General features: G+C 43.3%; 1 protein-coding gene across 2 annotated transcripts in view; it reads right to left on the reverse strand.

Moving 5' to 3' along the window:
- Positions 1 to 20726: 20726 nt before the first annotated feature.
- Positions 20727 to 24323, reverse strand: part of atp9b (ATPase phospholipid transporting 9B) — an 87471-nt gene continuing 83874 nt past the window's right edge. The window contains exon 30 of one of the 2 annotated variants that reach the window (XM_037539321.1): positions 20727 to 24285. In XM_037539321.1, the coding sequence (XP_037395218.1) occupies positions 24149 to 24285 (137 nt within the window). In that variant the 3' untranslated portion in view covers positions 20727 to 24148. The remainder of the gene's footprint in view (positions 24286 to 24323) is intronic. The other variant, XM_037539328.1, reaches the window with a different exon arrangement.

Here is a 24323-nt window from a genome sequence, read left to right on the forward strand (position 1 = left end):
TTAGTAAAGAGGATGGTTCTATATATAACCATGAACACTCAAAGAACTCTGCACGACTAAAGGGTTCTATAAAAGGGTTCCAAAAAGGGTTCTTCCACTGTTACAATCTGTCTGTCTGTCTATTTATCTGTCAGAAAGACAGACAGACAGACAGACAGACAGACAGACAGAGAGAGAGAGAGAGAGAGAGAGAGAGAGAGATAAACAGACAGACAGACAGAGAGAGAGAGAGAGAGAGAGAGAGAGAGAGAGAGGGAGAGAGAGAGAGAGAGACAGACAGACAGCCCTACAGACAGACAGACAGACAGACAGAGAGAGAGAGAGAGAGAGAGAGAGAGAGAGATAAACAGACAGACAGACAGCCCTACAGACAGACAGACAGACAGACAGACAGACAGACAGACAGACAGACAGACAGACAGCCCTACAGACAGACAGACAGACAGACAGACAGAGAGAGAGAGAGAGAGAGAGAGAGAGAGAGAGATAAACAGACAGACAGACAGCCCTACAGACAGACAGACAGACAGACAGAGAGAGAGAGAGAGATAAACAGACAGACAGACAGAGAGAGAGAGAGAGAGAGAGAGAGAGAGATAAACAGACAGACAGACCTACATATAGATAGACAGACAGACAGACAGACAGACAGAGAGAGAGAGAGAGAGAGAGAGAGAGAGAGAGTGATAAATAGACAGACAGACAGCCCTACATATAGACAGACAGACAGACAGACAGACAGACAGACAGAGAGAGAGAGAGAGAGAGAGAGTGATAAATAGACAGACAGACAGCCCTACATATAGACAGACAGACAGACAGACAGACAGACAGACAGAGAGAGAGAGAGAGAGTGATAAATAGACAGACAGACAGCCCTACATATAGACAGACAGACAGACAGACAGCCCTACATATAGACAGACAGACAGACAGACAGACAGAGAGAGAGAGAGAGAGAGAGAGAGAGAGAGAGAGAGATAAACAGACAGACAGACAGCCCTACATATAGACAGACAGACAGACAGATTGACTTGACTTTTAATTCCTTTTTATACTTTTATTCAAAATAAAAACGGGCCTTTTGATCATTTTTCTGAAATGTGTTTGTTTGATCTGCGGCGTTTTGGCCCCGCCCTGCTGCTCACTGAGGGGTTAAGTGGCCCGCGAGCGGACTCCCACCGGCTCTCCCGCGGAAACCGACGCCGCACTGTGGCGCTCCACTCGTCTCTTAGCAACCGCGGGGCGTCGTCGTCGCGAGCGTAAACAAGATCCTCCGGCTCTATTTTAAGCGCGAGGAAACGAGATCTTCAAATTCACGAGACTCCACTGCGCGAGCGCCGCTGAGCTCTGCCTCGTTCTCAGAGCTGGGGGCAGCTGCGCGCGCTCCGGTGGGCCGGCTCTGCCACACTCGGAGAGGAGGAAAACCGGGATTAACGAGCGGCTCGCCGTCACCAGCGATTAAACTGACCACGCCCCCCGCTTCAATACACGCTCACACGGTTCTTAAAGGGTTCTTCAGTAAAGACAACGAGTTCTTCAGACTGGTGGAGAACGTGTTCTACAGAGAACCTCTCTGAAAATGGTTCTATATAACACCAAAAAGGGTTCTGCTATTCTAACAAGCTCGAGGTGGAAATTATAATCTGATTACATGTTTTAAACCTGACCCACAGAAAAGCCTGGGGGCCCTTAAACGGTTCTACAGGGCACCCAACGGAACGCACATGTGAGAAAACAGACAGACAGACAGACAGACAGACATAGAAAGATATAGAGAGACAGACAGACAGACAGAGATAGATATAGAGAGACAGACAGACAGACAGAGATAGATAGATATAGACAGACAGACAGACAGAGATAGATATAGAGAGACAGACAGACAGAGATAGATATAGAGAGACAGACAGACAGATATAGAGAGACAGACAGACAGACAGAGATAGATATAGAGAGACAGACAGACAGACAGAGATATAGAGAGACAGACAGACAGAGATAGATATAGAGAGACAGACAGACAGATATAGAGATATAGAGAGACAGACAGACAGAGATAGATATAGAGAGACAGACAGACAGATATAGAGAGACAGACAGACAGACAGAGATAGATATAGAGAGACAGACATACAGATATAGAGATATAGAGAGACAGACAGACAGAGATAGATATAGAGAGACAGACAGACAGACAGAGATATAGAGAGACAGACAGACAGAGATAGATATAGAGAGACAGACAGACAGATATAGAGATATAGAGAGACAGACAGACAGAGATAGATATAGATAGACAGACAGACAGACAGAGATATAGAGAGACAGACAGACAGAGATAGATATAGAGAGACAGACAGACAGACAGAGATATATAGAGACAGACAGACAGAGATAGATATAGATAGACAGACAGACAGACAGAGATATAGAGAGACAGACAGACAGACAGAGATATAGAGAGACAGACAGACAGAGATAGATATAGAGAGACAGACAGACAGACAGAGATATAGAGAGACAGACAGACAGAGATAGATATAGAGAGACAGACAGACAGATATAGAGATATAGAGAGACAGACAGACAGAGATAGATATAGAGAGACAGACAGACAGATATAGAGATATAGAGAGACAGACAGAGATAGATATAGAGAGACAGACAGACAGACAGAGATATAGAGAGACAGACAGACAGAGATAGATATAGATAGACAGACAGACAGACAGAGATATAGAGAGACAGACAGACAGACAGAGATATAGAGAGACAGACAGATAAGTGGGCTTTAAGAAGGAATTTCTTCTTAAGTACAGTTGCTGAACAAGGCCCAATGTTTGTGATGAAACAAGTACTTTTCTACACACTAAATACATGAATTATTATTTTAGTTTACTGGGAACCACACAATGTTCAGTGTCCAGTACACCGGACATTTGGTCTCAGGTGCACGAAATGTGAGTTTTTTAAAAAGAACTTATTTCTTATAACCAACGCAACAGGACATGAAGCGAACACTGAACTCTGTGTTGACTGGATGTGCAGTTGCATGAGAAGGTTTCTGAACTCCACAAACGACCTGGGCTCCTTCACGTCCGGCTCCTAAAGTATTCAATGTTTTCTTTTTTTTTTATCTTCTTCTTCTTTCGGCTGCTCCCTTTATGGGTCGCCACAGCGGATCATCTGCCTCCATCTTGCCCTATCCACTGCCTCCTCTACTTTCACACCAACCATCTCCATGTCCACCTTCACTACATCCATAAACCTTCTCTGAGGTCTACCTCTTCTCCTTCTACCCGGCAGCTCCATCTCCAACATTCTTTGATCAATATATCCACTATTCCTCCTCAACACATGTCCAAACCATCTCAACCTGGCCTCTCTGGCTTTATCTCCAAACTGCTCCACCTTCACCGTCCCTCTGATCATCACTCCCAATGAAAATCTCAGCATCTTCATCCCCGCCACTTTTTTTTTTTTTAATTATAATTTTATATAATAATAATAATAATAATAATAATAATGAAGAGCTTTTTAACACAACATTTAAATGAACTACACCTAAAGTGAACAAATAGTTCATAGTCAATGAAAACGATAAATATTACATACATTTATATCAATTATTACACATTATGCATATTTTATCCACTAGCTCAGTGTCATCAACAGAAATACTGTTTCTGTGTTTGACAACATCCAGTGTAGTGGTCAGTAAAATCCATTGAAATCACTAAAGAACAATATTCTCCCCAGATTCATGGAGCATCATCTACTGTCACTCCTAAAGACACATTAAACTCCACCTTTAATAAAATAAACAGAAACAGGTAAAAATGAGTGTGGTGACCTAAACTGACCAGGCATTCTGACCACCTCCTCGTTTCTACACTCATTGTCCATCTTATCAGCTCCTCTTACTGTATAGCTGCACTCTGTAGTTCTACAGTTACAGACTGTAGTCCATCTGTTTCTCTGATACTCTGTTACCCTGTTCTTCAGTGGTCAGGACCCCCATGGACCCTTACAGAGCAGGTACTGTTTGGGTGGTGGGTCATTCTCAGCACTGCAGTAACACTGACATGGTGGTGGTGTGTTAGTGTGTGTTGCGCTGGTCTGAGTGGATCAGGCACAGCAGCGCTGCTGGACTGAGAACAGTCCACCAACCAAAAATATCCAGCCAACCGCGTCCTGTGGGCAGCGTCCTGTGACCACTGATGAAGGACCAGAGGATGACCAACACAAACTGCAGCAGCAGATGAGCTGTCGTTTCTGACTTTACATCTACAAGGTGGACCGACAAGGTAGGAGTGTCTGATCCACTCGTACCAGCACAACACACACTAATGCACCTTACTTTTTTGCTTTATATCACACACACCAACAAACTCTTTGCTCACACCAAACAGGCCTCAGTGAGCCCTGTGTACAGCTACTGCACTCATGAAGCTATAAGTCTGAAGATGTTCACAGATGGACAGTAAGCGTTGGGGACAGTGAGGAAAAGCCCTCTCCATGCATGGGTGCAGGCGTGAAACACTAGCTGTCGGTTTCATCACGGGGAAATAGTAGCAGCGTCTCTCCCCCTCCTCTGGCGTCCACTCCTGGGTCATGCAGAGAGTCTGACTTATTTGTTTGACCTCATGGAAAGCTCTCACCCGCAGGCCAGGGGCCTAATTGGGGCAGGGGGCGGCGTGTGTCCCTCCCTCCCCTCTCCAGCTATGCGAAACTGAGCCGTGTGTTGCTGTAAACAGTTTCCCCCGCTGCGAGTAATAAATAGGTCCAGCCGTGAGGATTGACGAACGTCCAGTTGGACGTCAGATCGGCTGTAGTTTTTCCAACGTCGCATGCCCGTTTCTTAGGGGAGATTTTTCCGGTCAGTTCCGGAAGGGTTTCCTCTGACTCTGCATTGCATGTCACCAAATGCAATACATTTCAAACCGGTCCTCTCAGGAGAACCGCTGACCTAATGACACACATGGTCATTGGCCTTGGTGGTGTAACTGACCTAGTGTCATTTTAACTGGCACAAGAATTCACTGTTCACAAAGCCACTGGCTGCTTCAACTTAAAGGGCCCAAATAAGGAAAAATAGAATTTTCCTCACCTTCTTAAATGAAAAGAGTGATGAAATATGCAAATTATGCTAAGCATACTGTTCGCTCCCTGGTCCACACAGTCCAAATATGAAAGCTATGCTGCAAACAGGCATTTTTAAATGGATTGTTTTTGTGATGTCATACATCCGCAAAAAAGTTAAGAAGAGCCATTTTATCCTTTCAACAGAAATCCGACCACCTTGGGAGCCACAACTTCTAATGTCCATTTTACCATCTTGGCTGTAAATATGTCTTAGTACGTCGCTGCTGTCGGAACAAAACCTCGTATCTCCAGAATGGTAACGTTACAGGGGAAGGAAAAAACATACTATAGATTTAATGCAAGTCAACGGAACCTTACTAAGACGTTTTGGGCCGTTTCTTTTGGTTCATTCATCATTAAACTTGCGCACAATGTAAAGGAACAACAGGTTCGGCTACACTGGCTTCCTGCTGAGTATAGGTGTGAAATCCTTACACTTACTTACGGAGCATTGCGTGGTCAGGCTCCTATGTATGTGGTTGATCTGCTTCATCCATACCTATCAGCTCGGTCTCTTAGGTCGAGTAATTTAAACTTACTGTCTCCGTTCCACATTCTCGATTAAAGACTCGTGGAGATCGAGCATTTTAAGGTCTTCGCTCCTAAATTGTGGAATACACCGCCCCCTTTTTTAAGATCAATTGATTCTGTGGAGTCTTTCATCGTTCAAAAAGCAACTAAAGACCCACCTTTTTAAGCAGGCGTTTGGATAATGGTCAAGGCAGCTAAGGTGTTGCCAGCCCTGTTTTTGTTTGAAATCTTTGGTACTTGGTTGGTTAGTGTAGTGGTTAACACCTCTGCCTTCTACGCTGTAGACTGTGGTTCAATCCCCACCTGGGCAAACACCCTACACTATACCAATAAGAGTCCTTGGGCAAGACTCCTAACACTACCTTGGCCTGCCTGTGTAAAATGATCAAATTGTAAGTCGCTCTGGACAAGAGCGTCAGCCAAATGCAGTAAATGTACTCTCATGTTGTATATTTTATATTGTGTTATGTTTTGTGAAGCACTTGAAAAGTGCTGTATTAATAAATTTTACTAAGTATTTTCAGATTATGTCAAAAACTGAAAAATGGAGAAACAAGGTTTTGTCTCGACAGCAACTAGTATTGGCTTAAAATACAATATAAACAGAAAGCAGGCTTACTTTGCTCTGCTTTATGTTTTAGCTCGGCTACAGCCGCTTTTCTCGCATCTCCGACGGGAAACTTTTCCACAAAAAGAGAACAGTTTCTTGTAAAATGTCTCAGAACGTCTGACTTTTTATTTGGCTGAAGTCGCTTCTCATTCACCAGCTTCAAATTCCCATTCCGCTTTAAAAGGTTCCTGTAACTGCTGCACTGTTTAAAGCGGAACGGGAGAATTCAAACAAGAAATCTGGTCGAACGAGACTTCAGCTTTGCGACTTTGTGTTGTCTTGTTGAAGATTAAACGTGTCAGGAAACCAGCAAATAACCAGCAAAATGCAAATAAGTCCATTCGTCTCCAAATTATCGATGTTCGTCTTAAATCTCTCTCTTTGCCTCTCTACTACTACTACTACTACTACTAGCTAGGCGGGATTGTTATTGGTATGATATAATTGGTATGCGTTGCTATGGTGACCAGCCGTCTGCGCTGATCTTCAGGGTTAAAGGGTGAATCAGCAGTTCTACATTAACTCCAGCGTTTAAGACCATTTACTGTTGAACTGTGTTAAACAATCAGCAGAGCTTTATTTTACTGTAAAGGAGGATTATTTTATTTTCACCTACAAATTTGATTCAGCTGTGGAGCCACAACAGGGCAGTAAAAGAGCAGCATGTTGCCAACCCCTGATATAAGGATAGTTTCAGCCTGGACTGCATTTTGAACGAAGCAGAATGCAGCAAAGAAAAACAGAACAGACCTCATCCATTTACACTGTGTTAAAATTTAATGGCAAGCAATAGACATGCTCCAAAATTACAGAGGAAAAAAAATCGCTCTATTAATTCCACTCAAAGTTGTTTCCTTATGAAAACAAAAGCTTTTGTTCTGACAGTGATCTCAGTCTTAAAGGCACAGTACCAAAAAAAAGCCAGTTTCATTTTAAGTAAAAAGTTTGGGAAATGGATTATCATGACTTTTTTTTTTCCATACATAAACCCACACAGATGGGTCTAAAAATTAGGATGGGGGCCTTAACAGTAGTCAAGTAGTAACTTAAAGGTCACTGTCTTTCTGTAAGTTAACTGAACAATAAGCAGTGTATTGCAACCTGTTCCCCTAAGGTTCTGCTCAGACAGCTAACTTTGATAGCTTGCATCTCTGAAGAACATCAAATTCCGGCAGCAGCAAGACATACTTTAGTGACACTAAAGGGGAAATCCAGAGAATTTTCAAAATTTCTGCCCAGTTCAGTAGTTAAGAAAAAAAACAAAGCCATTTGGAATGGGTTGGTGTGAAATGGTTAATTGTGCACTCTTTAAAAATTTGCTTTGATGGTTCTTTAGTAATGAAAACGGTTCTATGTAGCATCAAAAACACTCAAAGAACCCTTTGCATGATTGAAGGGTTTTTTTTTTCTTCTTCTATTGTTACAAGATAGTCACCATAACAATAGAAGAACCCCTTTGGGTGCTACACAGAATAATTTCCAAAAAGATTCTATATAGAACCATTGACAAGACATTCGCCATCAGTCTAAAGAACCCTTTAATTCCTTCTAACCATTCAAGGGATTCATGTTTTTATATAGAACCATTTTCTTTACTAAAGAACCCTTGAAGCACCATCTGTTAAGAGTGTAGAGAAACTTACTCACTGATTTCTTTACAGTGGTGGTGATGGGAACCAGGGGTCTCCATGACTACAACACAAATATAGCCACTTTATTTACTATCCAAAACCACCGGTGAACCTACACGAGTCTTTTTATATGTAAATACACTATATAGCCAAAGGTTTTCAGTCACCCATCTAAATCATTGAATTCAGGTGTTCCAGTCACTTCCATGGCCACAGGTGTGTAAAGCCGAGCCCCTAGGCCTGCAGACTGCTTCTACAGACATTAGTGAATGAATGGGTCGCTCTCAGGAGCTCAGTGAATTCCAGCGTGGTGCCGTGATCGGACGCCACCTGTGTAACAAGTCCAGTCGTGAAATTTCCTCACTACTAAATATTCCACAGTCAACTGTCAGTGGGATTATAACAAAGTGGAAGCGATTGGGAACGACAGCAACTCAGCCACGAAGTGGTCGGCCATGTAAAATGACAGAGCGGGTCAGCGGATGCTGAGGGGCATAGTGCGCTGAGGTCACCAACTTTCTGCAGAGTCAATCACTACAGACCTCCAAACTTCATGTGGCCTTCAGATCAGCTCAAGAACAGCGTAGAGAGCTCCATGGAATGGGTTTCCATGGCCGAGCAGCTGCATCCAAGCCTTACAGTGCAAAGCGTGGAATGCAGTGGTGTAAAGCGCCGCCACTGGACTCTAGAGCAGTGGAGACATGTTCTCTGGAGTGACCAATCACGCTTCTCTGTCTGGAAATCCGATAGATGAGTCTGGGCTTGGCGGTTGCCAGGAGACGGTACTTGTCTGACTGCATTGTGCCGAGTGTAAAGTTTGGTGGAGGGGGGATCATGGTGTGGGGTTGTTTTTCAGGAGTTGGGCTCGGCCCCTTAGTCCCAGTGAAAGGAACTCTTAATGCTCCAGCACCAAGAGATTTTGGACAATTTCATGCTCCCAACTTTGTGGGAACAGTTTGGGGACGGCCCATTCCTGTTCCAACATGACTGCACACCAGTGCACAAAACAGGTCCATAAAGACACGGACGAGCCAGTTTGGTGTGGAAGAACTTGACTGGCCTGCACAGAGTCCTGAACTCAACCCGACAGAACACCTTTGGGATGAATTAGAGTGGAGACTGTGAGCCAGACCTTCTTGTCCAACATCAGTGTCTGACCTCACAAAGGAAGAACGGTCAAAAATTCCCATAAACACTCCTAACCCTTGTGGAAAACCTTCCCAGAAGAGTTGAAGCTGTTATAGTTGTAAAGGGTGGGCTGACATCATATTAAACCCTATGGATTAAAAATGGGATCTCACTCAATTTCATATGCGCGTGAAGCCAGACGAGCGAATACTTTTGGCAATATAGTGTATGATCAGGGCCCACGGTCATAAAACAACGGTCTCAGACATCCGGCAGTGTGACCACTTCATGTCATAACTTTCAGTGAGGGAGTTTAGAGTTCTTTAGAGATATTTAACTCTTCAGACGCCTGGTTCTCATCACCACCGCTGCATACAACCGTCTCTACAACGGACCATTTCACATCAAACCACTCTGAATGACTGCTTACATCTCAACCATTTAATTATGCAGAAAGTTTGAAAAATTACTGGAATTCCCCTTAAACTGTGCGCATAAATATTAGTTTGTGCAACACACTGACTCGATGAGTGAGCTCCGGCAGCGCTTTCACTGCCCCGCCCCCCACCGCCGAAACGGAGGTTTCAATTGGATCTGTCTGTCTGTTTGTGCATATAGGTCAGCGGTCTGTGTGGAGAGAGAGGAGGGAATTTTTTTCAAAATAAGCAGACTAAACTCAATCAGCGCTGCTGAAGTCAAGACAGGGACTTTATAGCTTTATAGTCTGAGACAAGATTTTTTCAGAATATAAAAATAAAAAGAACTCGTTTTTAGTCCACTGTGCCTTCATCATCATTTATTACATATGACTAATAAATGATGTGTTAATAAATAATTATTATGTTTTGTAAAATATAACATTATATAATCTATAGCCTAGAAATATGAATAATTATAATTCAGTCTTAGACCAGTCCTGGATTGTAGTTTTCAGAAGTAAACGATAGGTTCGTCTCTGAGACACCTCTACAAAGACTGAAGTTATAAGGAGTGTTTCAGCCTGTGCTGCTTTTTGAATGAGGAGCAAAATCATGGCAGCCAATCAGAACAGAATATATTTACATATATTCACCTATTCAGCCTAGAACAGTTTAGCTCTTGACAGTGCATTGCATTCTGTTATTATTTGAAGCTGTATAGAATCAATAAAGGTAAAAAAAAACTAAAATGTGACCAAATCTGAAAATAAAACCTCAGAAATTTTAAAATAAAATTCGAGAATAAAGCTGAATATGGACCATTGGCTTGGATATCTGGGGCTGTATTAAAGAAAGTCAGAAATCTTATCTGTTTAGTCACCATGACAACTTCACTATGGACTGAATTTGGGACAGAAGCTATTCCAGAACAACAGTTCTTAAGTCCATAATCTTATAATTAACTCCAGATCAGAAAACAATATTACAGAAACATCCTGACAAAACCTCCTAAACACTGTCCTAACTTTAAGATGGACCCCAGAGGGTCTTAACTTCTGTGTTACCAGTCTGTTTCTGTCGTTCTGTGCAGCGTCAGGCAACCCAGTTCACTATAACTGACAATGTCGCTACATTTATCTAGACTGCTTTGACTTTTGAAGCTTTTTATGTTTCAAAACTCCAGACACTGCAGAGACAATATCCCCTGTCCCCTCTTATTACCTTCCTGTGTTAATGTTGATACTTAGGAGGCATAACGTTAGCGCACTCAGCCAAAGCGTTTGGGAAACTGAAACTGAAACTGTGGAGTGGCGACTCTGATAAACAGCAGGGGGCGCTCTCACAGCATTCATAATCTTCCAATTTGTCACGCTTTAGTTTCGTTTGACCATTTTTACATCAGTAGCTGTAGGTAATGTTAGCTGTCTGGCAAACTAACTTGATTGTTCTGATTACATGTTTACGTTTCACCCGTGTCCATATGGTTGGTTGCCAGGTAACAGACATGACAGTCGATTGTCAACTTTGATCGAGTGAATTAAGATTACCTAACTTGAGAGAAGGTGCTGTAAGATAAGATAAGACTCCTAAATCAAGATCAGTTTTGCTTCTGTAATACGAATTTGTGATAAAATCTGAACTTAAGATCTGACAGGTCAAGATAAGAAGCTGTATTACGGCCCCAGGCTCTTGTAGAACAGAGGGTCTTGTTTGCAGTTCTTTAAAAGAACCATCCACTGTAGCTTCACGTCAAAGAAGCCTTGTTTTACTGTTAAGACAGCAAATACTTAAAATATTCCGGTTTGTGTAAAAGGAAACATAAGTCCAGACGTCTTACAGATGTTGAATGAATGTCGTCACGTCCAGAAGGTGTTGGGAAAGCTCCACTCATTCGGTTGCTATGAGGGGTGATGCATGCATGTGCGCCGAGAACTGATGTGTCAGCGCGTTTGAAGGCAGTTAAAATAAACGAATAGCACATTTTGACCTTCGCTCGCGTCCACGTTACTTCACGGTCCAGTGTGTTGGGGGTGCAGGGGTCTGACATCACCTCCACTGTCGAGTCCCACTGAGTCTGCCCATCTGTCCGTCTGTTTTGTGGGTTGTGTGCTGGAATGACGTGCACTGATGGGAATCATCCCACGCACGACCCTCAAAAACGGATCTGGGCAGAACTTGGAGTAATGAAAAGGATAACAGCACCTAATGGTGAAAAAAAGGTTGTGTTAATTAGACAATAATTAACACAGGAACCTTGCAAAAGGGCCTAGAACAGAATGGAATGACATATCACCGCTCTTGTCTGCCTGTTTTGCTTATATACGTATTCATTTTTCACAGGGGGATGAAATCAAACATGTTATTTTAGCTACTTTTACGGTGTGATTCACGAGCTTGTGGCATAAAACTCTGGCCACATTTAAAAATAAATTGAAAAGCATATAAAGCGCTTAAAGTAGAAACAGTAACAGCAGTATGAGGATTTTACACAGTGCTGGCCTTGCTTGTGGAGCTCCCCCCTCGCTCTTTACACTGCCTTCCTGTCTCCACTCAATGCTCCCTTTGACTGCGGCGCAGTGACGGAATCCCCCGGTCTGTTTCCTGTTGTGTATGGCAGTTGCCCGGCGACTATGGCCTCCTTCCAAGAGGGAGGGGCTTCTGGACCAGCGTGCGCTCCCTCGGGCCAGAGCGAGCAAGCAGCAGGCCTCGGCGCGCAGCTCCGCCATGGGGCGCAGACACAACAGTGACTAAGAGCTCAGCGACTGAGCAACAGTTAGACACAAACAGTACTGGTCTAAGTTTGGCAGGGACTATTTTAAAAGAAAGTTACAGACCGCCCAGAATTACTCACACAACAAGACCGCACTGAGCAAAATTGGGTAATTAGGATGAGCAAGCAACTTTGGTGAAATAAACAGCCAAACCAAGTCTTTGGATACTGTAAGGGATCAAAACTAATTGATTTAGTCCATCTTTAAAGGCCAATTCCACAATTTAATGGCCAAAAGTTCTGCATAATTAAATCGTTAAGATGTAAACAAGTCATTCAGGGCGGTTCGGTGTGAAACGCTCCATGACAGAGAAACTTAACGAGTCAGAATTGCTCACAGTGGTGGTAATAGGAACCAGACATCTGAAGAGGTTAAGGCCTCTAAAAGCTCCCTCATAGAAAGTTATCACACCGAAGCGTTAAGCCTCGTGCCTGAGAGACTGATATTTTCTAAACGTTTTGGCCTGAAACATTTTTTCAAACTCATTCATGGTGTCCACAAAGAACATTTATTTATTCAGATTTTTCATTATTTTTCCATCATCAATGTTACATACACTATATTGCCAAAGGTTTTGGCTTGTCTGGCTTCACATGCATATGAACATAATATGATGTCGGCCCACGCTTTGCAACTATAACAGCTTCAGCTCTCCTGGGAAGGTTTTCCACAAGGGTTAGGAGTGTTTATGGGAATTTTTGACCGTTCTTCCAGAAGTGCCTTTGTGAGGTCAGACACTGATGTTGGACGAGAAGGCCTGGCTCACAGTCTCCACTCTAATTCATCCCAAAGGTGTTCTATGGGGTTGAGGTCAGGACTCTGTGCAGGCCAGTCAAGTTCTTCCACACCAAACTGGCCCATCCGTGTCTTTATGGACCTGCTTTGTGCACTGGTGTGCAGTCATGTTGGAGCAGGAAGGGGCCGTCCCCAAACTGTTCCCACAAAGTTGGGAGCATGAAATTGTCCAAAATCTCTTGGTGCTGAAGCTTTAAGAGTTCCTTTCACTGGAACTAAGGGGCCGAGCCCAACTCCTGAAAAACAGCCCCACACCATGATCCCCCCTCCACCAAACTTTACACTCGGCACAATGCAGTCACACAAGTACCGTCTCCTGGCAACCGCTGAACCCAGACTTGTCCATCAGATTTCCAGACGGAGAAGCGTGATTGGTCACTCCAGAGAACACGTCTCCACTGCTCTAGAGTCCAGTGGCGGCGCTTTACACCACTGCATTCCACGCTTTGCATTGCGTTTGGTGATGTAAGGCTTGGATGCAGCTGCTCGGCCATGGAAACCCATTCCATGAAGCTCTCTACGCTGTTCTTGAGCTGATCTGAAGGCCACATGAAGTTTGGAGGTCTGTAGTGACTGACTCTGTATAAAGTCGGTGACCTCTGCGCACTATGCCCCTCAGCATCCGCTGACCCCGCTCTGTCATTTTATACGGCTGACCTATATCTATATTTGTGTTGGTTCCTATCATCCACTGTAAAGAAATCAGAGTAGATACAATAAACCACTTCACATCAAACCAAACTAATTGCAGTTTTTTTTTAAACAATGCAGAATTGCTTTTAAAATATATGACAAACAGTGAAGCAATAACCTAATAGGCCATTTAAAAATAACTTTGTATTACTTTCCATTACTGATTGCTTATTAAATGATTAGGCTTGAAAATTTTATAGCAAGAAAATGTTTTAAAAAATAAAACCTGACTCATGTAGACCTGGAGTTTCCCCATTATCCGATTACTCAAGTGCATGTAAATGTGTAGATCAGATTACTGACCAAATCCGACTTTCTGCAGCTTTTTCTTCATCAGATTATTCAGTGCATGGCCCCAAAGTTTTATTACACACAACTACAACCCAAGAAAAGCTAAATTAGTTTGCATTGAAGTCCCTGCAGCCTAATAATAAGAATAATAAGCATAAGTACATAATAAGCCTGGAACGTTAAGGGGTTAAACAGTTGAAAACAAAACGAAACAGCCTGGTTTTACAACTAGTCAGCTTCTCTGGTGATGCCAGTGATCATATTTCTGAGATGCGGGCACATCACTTGATTTGGTAATGAAGCACATGATGCACACAGTACATTTATAAAAGGAAAGAAAGAAAGAAACTGCTTTTATTTCTGATTCATGGCAACATCATCAGTGAACATGGGCCTAACTTCTGTAGCTCTGCAAATGACACATAATTATTTGCATCTGCTGCACCACAGCCACACTCACCACCAGCAGTCTTTCAATTATTACCAACTGGACAGACAACGACTTCCCAAAATTAAATGCAAATGAGTTTGGAATTATCACTGTAGGCTAAAATTCAAATGTGGACGGTATATTTCTGATAGCAAAGCCTGTGACGGCACTAAAGACTAAAGCTCCACTCATAATTTGGCATCTAAAAATGTGGCGCCTTCTGTTTTATGGAATGAGGCAATAAAAATGCTGTTTACTCGAGCACCTTAACGTTTCTCCTATCACTCCACACTGCCTAAGCCCCTGAATGCTGTAATGACAGAGTTTCAGGAAAAGCAGCCGTGCATGTTTATCTTATGATCAGCTAATGACAGATGATGGGTAAAGGCTCAGGCACTTTCGCCTGCAGTGATCCTCCTTTTATGTTGCTAAGTTTAGCTCATAGGAATCCAGCGCCACGTTTACGGTGACTCCTGCGCGCAGTCCTGCTGTAGAGTCAGCCAGCCTGAAGATGACTGTGACCACTATCAGCTATAAAACATCACCTAAACGACTCTTCTAACCAAGCTAAGAGGCATCACACAAGAATGTGCACACACTGATGTGCATGAGGTCAAATGCTGAAGTTATACAGGTGTATGCAAACATTTGGGGACCCTGAGCCAAGCTTTATATCTTATTATTAATATTATTTAAGGAAAAGAGCTGCAGACCGATGAAGCAAAAACTGAACTCTGGCCACAATCACCAAATTCATGTTTGGAGAAAAACGGAGCAGCATTTGATGAGAAGAACACCTTGCCAACTGTTAAGCATAGGGGCGGGGCTACAATGCTTTCGGGTTGTGTGGCAGCCAGTGGCACAGAAAACACTGCACAGGTACAGTAATTGGAAGAATGGATTGCACTACCCTCTGAAAAATGGCTCATCAATTCAACCAAAAAAATAAAAAATAAATAAAAACTTGTGGTAGCAAATAAATCAACTAGTTTTAGTTTTCCATCCATCCATCCATCCATCCATCCATCCATCCATCCATCCATCCATCCATCCACTTCCGCTTCTCCGGTGTTCGGGTCGTGGGGGCAGCATTATGAGCAAGGATCTGAGGCGCTCTCAGGTATAGACATATAGATATAGTCACGCCAGCGTGTCCTGGGTCTTCCCCGGGGTCTCCTCCTGGGTGGACTTGCCTGTGACACCTCCCAAGGGAGGCATCCAGGAGGCATCCTTACCAGATGTCTGAACCACCTCAGCTGGCTCGAACTTCTCAGCCTATCTCTAAGGGAGAGTCCAGACACCCTGCGGAGGAAACTCATTTCGGCCGCTTGTATTTGCGATCTCGTTCTTTCGGTCATTACCCAAAGCTCATGACCACAGGTGAGGGTGGGAACGTAGATCGACCAGTAAATCGAGAGCCTTGCCTTATGGCTCAGCTCTTTCTTTACCACAACAGACCGGTAAAGAGCCCGCATCACTGCTGACCCAGCACCAATCCGCCTGTCAATCTCCCGCTCCCTTGTACCATCACTCGTGAACAAGACCCCGAGATACTTAACCTCCTCCACTTGAGGCAAGAGCCTATCCCCGACCCAGAGAGTTTTGGTTTTATTTAAGCTAAATAAATACAGGGTGCCACCCCCCCCAACCCAAAAAAAAAAAATCATCATTTGGTAGTCTAATAACAGTCAGTTGAACCAAATGATCTCAAATTTGAACAAAATGTGTAAAAACGAACCGAGTTAATTTGTTTTTTCCAGGTTGAAGAAAGGCGTTCAGTAGAAATGAAAAGGCATTTTACGTCGTAGAAAATACTCGAACACACTCAAACAAGAGTGTGCAGCGTGCATTTTCCAGAAAAATTCAATAACAACGCAGCAACTGGAAAGCAGATCTGGACATGGCACAAAAACTTCAAAGAGGAAGGCTGTCTGTGCGGGGCAGAGGGATCTGGACGACCACCAGTATTGGAAGATATTACATTTGTGAAGCTGTGAAATCAGTTATAAAACCTACAGTACTAATACAATTACTAATTAAATTCATTTACGTGTTACAAATATGAAGTAACCGAGCGCTTGCAGAAAAAAAATGTTTTTAAAAAGAGGTTTCGAGTTTAATTCACTGCACAAATGAACAAAAGATGTATTTTTCCCTCCAGGGGTGCCTAAACTTTTGCATTAAGCTGTAAAATGTATATATATGTGTATACACACACACACACACACACACACACACACACACACACACACACACCGATCAGGCATAACATGAAGACCACCTCCTTGTTTCTACGCTCACTGTCCACTTTATCAGATCCACTTACTGTATAGCTGCATTTTGTAGTTCTACAGTTACAGACTGTAGTCCATCTGTTTCTCTGATACTCTGTTACCCTGTTCTTCAGTGGCCAGGACCCCCGTGGACCCTCACAGAGCAGGTACTGTTTGGGGGGTGGATCATTCTCAGCACTGCAGCAGCAACACAAACTGCAGCAGCAGATGAGCTGTCGTCTCTGACTTTACACCTACAAGGTGGACCAACAAGGTAGGAGTGTCTAATAGAGTGGACAGTGTCATCAACCAAATAGTACCTGCTCTGTGAGGGTCCGTGGGGGTCCTGACCACTGAAGAACAGGGTAACAGAGTATCAGAGAAACAGATGGACTACAGTCTGTAACTGTAGAACTACAGAGTGCAGCTATACAGTAAGTGGAGCTGAAAGCCACAACACATTTATATTAAAATACAGCAGTACAGGACATTCGTTCCCCGCCAAACCCGTACAACACTGAATCTCAAATCTCCAAAAGGAATGTGAGGAGCAGCGACGTCACATTGGTCCACATCTGTAAATTCTGATGTCTCTGCTCAAATTTAATTTGTTTACCGCAAATACGGCCAATCAGAGAGAGGGGAAGAGATGAAAGGATGGGTTTCTAGATTGTTAGAAGCAGTGGACCATCACATTAGCATACGGTCCCAATAAAACTGCACACTTCCTGCTTCAGGAGGCAGGCTGAACACCATCGAGTATGGGAGGGAGGCCATATATGACACGTTTTCTTGTTTTTATTGCGTTCCCCCATGTTACATCCTTGAATTAATAAAAAACCTTGAGTTTGGGAAAAGCGATATATAATCAAAATGTTATTATTATTATTATTATTATTATTATTACAAGTACTTCAACCCAAAAACTGTGTGGCAAGAAATTGCATTACATTGCAGATTAGAGTGATTTTGTTCACACTTAATAAAACTTTCTATATAACCTCAACAAGACCAGCAGTGACACTAAAGCTGTGATACTCAAATCTGTTTACTTAAAAAAGCATAAAATACACTAAGTCTTCACTCACCCATCCAAATCACTGAATTCAGGTGTTCCAGTCACTTCCATGGCCACAGGTGTATAAAGCCGAGCCCCTAGGCCTGCAGACTGCTTCTACAGACATTAGTGAAAGAATGGGTCGCTCTCAGGAGCTCAGTGAATTCCAGCGTGGTACCGTGATCGGACGCCACCTGTGCAGCAAGTCCAGTCGTGAAATTTCCTCACTACTAAATATTCCACAGTCAACTGTCAGTGGGATTATAACAAAGTGGGAGCGATTGGGAACGACAGCAACTCAGCCACGAAGTGGTCGGCCACGTAAAATGACAGCGCGGGGTCAGCGGATGCTGAGGGGCATAGTGCACAGAGGTCACCAACTTTCTGCAGAGTCAATCACTACAGACCTCCAAACTACATGTGGCCTTCAGATCAGCTCAAGAACAGCATAGAGAGCTTCATGGAATGGGTTTCCATGGCCGAGCAGCTGCATCCAAGCCTTACATCACCAAGCACAATGCAAAGCGTGGAATGCAGTGGTGTAAAGCACCGCCACTGGACTCTAGAGCAGTGGAGACGTGTTCTCTGGAGTGACCAATCACGCTTCTCCGTCTGGCAATCCGATGGACGAGTCTGGGTTTGGCGGTTGCCAGGAGACGGTACTTGTCTGACTGCATTGTGCCGAGTGTAAAGTTTGGTGGAGGGGGGATCATGGTGTGGGGTTGTTTTTCAGGAGTTGGGCTCGGCCCCTTAGTTCCAGTAAAAGGAACTCTTAAAGCTTCAGCACCAAGAGATTTTGGACAATTTCATGCTCCCAACTTTGTGGGAACAGTTTGGGGACGGCCCCTTCCTGTTCCAACATGACTGCACACCAGTGCACAAAGCAGGTCCATAAAGACGTGGATGAGCCAGTTTGGTGTGGAAGAACTTGACTGGCCTGCACAGAGTCCTGACCTCAACCCCATAGAACACCTTTGGGATGAATTAGAGCGGAGACTGTGAGCCAGACCTTCTCGTCCAACATCAGTGTCTGACCTCACAAATGCGCTTCTGGAAGAACGGTCAAAAATTCCCATAAACACTTCTAACCCTTGTGGAAAACCTTCCCAGAAGAGCTGAAATTGTTATAGCTGGGCTGAGCCGACATCATATTAAACCCTATGAATTGAGAATGGGTTCTCACTCAATTTCATATGCATGTGAAGGCAGACGAGCCAATACTTCCGGCAATGTAGTGTATTTAGGAGACGGAGAGACTTCTTAACCTTAAATGCTGAGAGAATGCTGCCCCCTTGTGGTCAGAGTGAAACAGTACCAATTCCTTTAACTGAGGTCAGTGTGTTAAGGGCTTCCTCAAGTGTCATAACGGCATTTCTTTCTAATTCTTCTTTTGGTTTTCTCAGTATTTTCTGAGCAAACTATTTTGTTTTGGGGGTGTTTAACACTTATTCTCAAAGAGTTCTAAATATTTTATACTGAAATTATGTAGCGGAACCAACAGTATACAAAATAAGCTCCATATGTATACAGGAAAAATGAGGAACACACACACACACACACACACACACACACACACACACACACACACACACACACACAGAAAAAAATATCAAGTTTCATAACTGTCCTGGACGTCTGATCAATGTCGGGCTCACATCTCTTCTTTCTTCAGTATTTACTGTCGGTAACACTTTATTTGGATGGTCTGCTGTAGATGCTTTGTAAATGCTCAGTCTGTCTGTAAGTAACATTCAACTAAATGATATAACACAAAACTTCAAGTTCAGTGTAAAAGATTTTATTAAATCTAACCCTACTCCTAACCCTAATCTTAACCTCAAGGCAAAACCTACACCTACTCCTAACCCTAATCTTAACCTCAAGGCAAAACCTACACCTACTCCTAACCCTAATCTTAACCTCAAGGCAAAACCTACACCTACTCCTAACCCTAATCTTAACCTCAAGGCAAAACCTACACCTACTCCTAACCCTAATCTTAACCTCAAGGCAAAACCTACACCTACTCCTAACCCTAATCTTAACCTCAAGGCAAAACCTACACCTACTCCTAACCCTAATCTTAACCTCAAGGCAAAACCTACACCTACTCCTAACCCTAATCTTAACCTCAAGGCAAAACCTACACCTACTCCTAACCCTAATCTTAACCTCAAGGCAAAACCTACACCTACTCCTAACCCTAATCTTAACCTCAAGGCAAAACCTACACCTACTCCTAACCCTAAACCAGACACAGCAGTGCTGCTGGAGTTTTTAAACACTGTGTCCACTCACTGTCCACTCAATTAGACACTCCTACCTTGTCAGTCCACCTTGTAGATGTAAAGTCAGAGACGACAGCTCATCTGCTGCACAGTTGGTGTTGGTCATCCTCTGCCCACTGGACGTTGTTGGCTGGATATTTTCGGTTGGTGGACTATTCTCAGTCCAGCAGCGACACTGAGGTGTTTAAAAACTCCAGCAGCACCGCTGTGTCTGATCCACTCATACCAGCGCAACACACACTAACACACCACCACCACGTCAGTGTTACTGCAGTACTGAGAATGATGCACCACGCAAATAGCACCTGCTCTGTGAGGGTCCACGGGGGTCCTGACCACTGAAGAACAGGGTAACAGAGTATCAGAGAAACAGATGGACTACAGTCTGTAACTGTAGAACTACAAAGTGCAGCTATACAGTAAGAGGAGCTGATAAGATGGACAGTGAGCGTAGAAACAAGGAGGTGGTCAGAACTTTCTGCCTGATTGGTGTATATGATTTACAGGTTTAATGTGGGAGTAATGCAGAGACTGGACAGAACTGGGAGTGCTCACGAAACATCAACATGATTGATTGTGCATAAATTCACAGCCACAAACTCGCTGGAGGGACTGATTTTCAAATGTAACATCATAAAATGAAGAAAAAAAAATCCAAAACTAATCAACTGTATTGCTCTTTAATGGTCAGTTCTCAGTCATAAGTCATATCAAGAACATTAACAACAGAAACCAGAAACAACACTATTAAAAAGAAGAAGAAGAAGAAGAAAAAAAAGTGGTCCGATTCTGAGAGCAGAGGCTTCGATCATCTTCACTACTGTAACACTCCAGCAGGTTAATTCACTCCTTCAACACTTTAGTGGTTTGTATAAAAGGTGTCAGCTCGATACTGGAACACGGTTAATAAAGACGCGGTGCGTGTTTGATCCTCACAATAAGAGTTACTGAACAATTCACAACTCAAACGGCAAATCCAGTAACACACACAGAAAAGCAAAAGAACAAAGGATGGCAAATAAAGACGTTTGGCATACTTAAGTCAAAAGCTCCCTCTCTCTCTCTTTCTCTCTCTCTCTCTCTCTCTCTCTCTCTCTCTCTCTCTCTCGTGCACGCAAACATAAACAACACTGAGAATGATAAAACTCATTCCTCAAATATTATGGTTGACCATGTACTGCCCAAAGCATGTCAGACAGTTCTGGAGTACAAATAAGTCCAGTGTATTTTCCAGAAAGTCCTCAAAAACCCAGCCTAAGGGTCATTGTGACTGTAAGGAGCCACTGCCAATGAATTATGCAGCAAGTTCCTCTGGGGTAGTCTATATCTGAAGGGTAGCAGTAATGCACACCTGCAGCATTCTTATTAGTAATTAATTAGTACATATCGCAGATATTATCGTCTTTACTAAGAAAGCAGGTTTGACCGATTCCAAACCTCTGAAGTCATGCGGAATTCTGTAGTCTTAGGCTGCGTTCACATTACCAGGCTGAAGTGGGACAAATCCGATTTTTTGCCCTGATGTGACTCAGATCTGATGTTTTCAGGGCTGTGTGGACACAAATATGATCTTTTCACATCCGACCTGAGCCGCTTTCACGTGTGGTATTAGATCGGGTGCGTATCCGGTTTGTGGTTAATGTGACGCTCAGATCGGAATTCATGTGGTTTTTTTATTCCACTCTATGTGAGCCATTACTGTGTTACCATGGCAGCGGCACCGGACAGAAGTTAAAGTTAAACGGGGAAAAGCAGCTCATCTCACCTTTTCCTCCTCCGTCTGGCTCTAATAATGAAGCCGAGAGCTGATCAGAGTTGATGATCTTCTCAGCGAAGCTCGTTCTGCTCGTTAGTTTGTGCTGATGATCCGGTCACGTAACGTTACTGAGTAGGATGTGCTCATGAGGGTCATTTCAGGATGCCGGTTGGTTCACATTAATGATGGGTTTGAGTCGCTTACCTAAACGAGTGCGTCAGAGGGATCGGAATTGAGCAACAAGGCTTGTAATGTGAACGTAGCTTAAGCTGGATTTTGCTATGGGGAAAAATGAACAGCATTTTCCAAAGTGTTTCCAAGCTGATACACTTCATCCTGCCTAAATGTTCTGAATGCAGACGGATTCTCTGAATCACTTAGCTGTTTAGAACAAGCCTAGATATGAACCTTTCATGCAAGCTGACACTGCTGCACGCATGAAAGTAAGTCTACTATTAAACTCCAACACCATTCTACACCAACACCAGCCACTCAAACGGCAAACGGCTCTTAACCACCATGTGACAGAGCTTACTGGCTTATTTGCAGTGTTTTGATGAGGCCAGTTGTATGATGCCAGCTCAGTGTGTAGCAGTGTTAGCTTGCATGTGACGGCACTCCTATCTTGGCTTCTTAAAAGGGAATTCCACTACTAAAAAACTGCATAATTCAAACATAAAGGTGCAAACATCATCCTGAGTGGTTTGATGTGAAATGCTCCATTCTAGAGAAACCCACCAAGCTGCTCAAAGTGGTGGCGATAGGAACCAGACGTCTGAAGAGTTTAAGCCCCCTTAAGGAAAGTTAATACATGACATGGTTATGAATATGCAGCCTGATGCCTGAGATGTGGCTTTATGATACTTTGCAGAAGCTTTTGGCTTAAAACGCATTTTTAAAATCCATTCATGGTGGAGAGGTACAAACTAGCCCCCTCCCCCAAAAAATGTATTTGGTCAGATTTACCACTATTTTACCACCATCAACATTAAAAACTGGTTTTGGATAGGAAATAAAATGGCTTTATGTGTGTTGTGGACGCTCCTACCCCTGGTTCCTGCCACCACCACTGTAAAGAAACTTTCTCAAGTTTCTCTACAGTGAACCATTTCACATCAAACCACTCTGAAAGACTTTGTTCACATCTCAACTGGATGAAATGTAGAAGAAGAAAAAAAATCAATGTATATAGACAATTTTCAATGGCGGTTACAACCAAATTTGACATTCAGGTCACAATTATGGAGGTTTCCGTACTAAACATTAAGGTAACTAGCAGTTCGAGGTGCTGCAAAGCATTTGGCTGATTTACGGAGCTCCTCCTGCAGGGAGAAGGCTGACGATCACATCGAGCATGGATTACTCATCAAAGTCGACTGGCAAGACATTCTGTTAATCCACCCGTTTGAACGGTCACTGATTTTAAAACGTAGTTGATGGTCTTGCACATTTAAGAAAGTCTAAGTAAGAAAGTCTTGTTCCCAGCTGAACAAGGTCCCACTGTAGGGAACATGCAGTTCGGTGGCACTTCTTTTGGTTCATTTGTTCCTGTGCTTTGCAGCTGGTGTCTCCACTGAGCAGTCGAGGCGAAGTAGAACGAGTCATTCAAAGCTGCCCATATCGAACCGCGCGATACGCAGGCGAGGAGGATACGAAAACATCTCAGCAAACATCTAAACCACCCCTTCACTGTGCAATCAACAGCTTTGAGAATCCAGCAGTTAAGACAGAAGAACGTTAGAAGAAAGTACTGATATTGCAGTCACATCCAGTTTGAAAGGACTTCAGACTAGACTTTTCAGAAGCCTTACAAACGTTCACTTGAAATCCAGCCTGGCTGCCAAACAATAGAAATGCACGCGATTGTACATAATAAATAAAACACTATAAAAATCTCCAAACCTTCATAAAAAAATCATGAAAAGTAAACATTTACACCGATTAGATATGAAGTGCACTGAAACAAAGGAAGCCAATGAACCAACGAAGGTCCATCGTTTGTGAGCTTTCCCCGATTCTTCCCATCACTTCAGTTCATGCTGAGTCTCTTTTTAATGTGCTTAGACTTTTCAAGTGTCCACAGTCCTCTTCTGTGATTGCTCATATTGTCCATTCACAAGCCAGCTGCAGACACTAGTAATAGTAATACTCCCCAGCATGAGCTATACAAGGCATTAAATGTTAATTAGGCACTTATAAGGCATACATAAGTGTTTCCAACTCAAAGCCACTGACATCTTCTACGCTGATGTCACGGTAAACCGCTATGTATGCTTATAAATGCTGGAAGGATGTTCAAAGTTGCCCTTATGAAACTCAAGAGAAGCTCAGGAGGACAGTTTGGAGTAGCTGGGCGGCGAAAACTTGCGCTTCAGGTATTTGATGATGTACAGCGGCAGGCAGCTGACCAACGTGATCGCGCACACCTTCCACAAGAATGTCCGCGTGGTGATGAACGACAGATCTGAAAGAGAGAACTTTGATCAGGGACTCTGCTAACTC

This window comes from Pygocentrus nattereri, chromosome 1, assembly GCF_015220715.1.
Source record: "Pygocentrus nattereri isolate fPygNat1 chromosome 1, fPygNat1.pri, whole genome shotgun sequence".
In the NCBI taxonomy this organism is placed as follows: domain Eukaryota; kingdom Metazoa; phylum Chordata; class Actinopteri; order Characiformes; family Serrasalmidae; genus Pygocentrus; species Pygocentrus nattereri.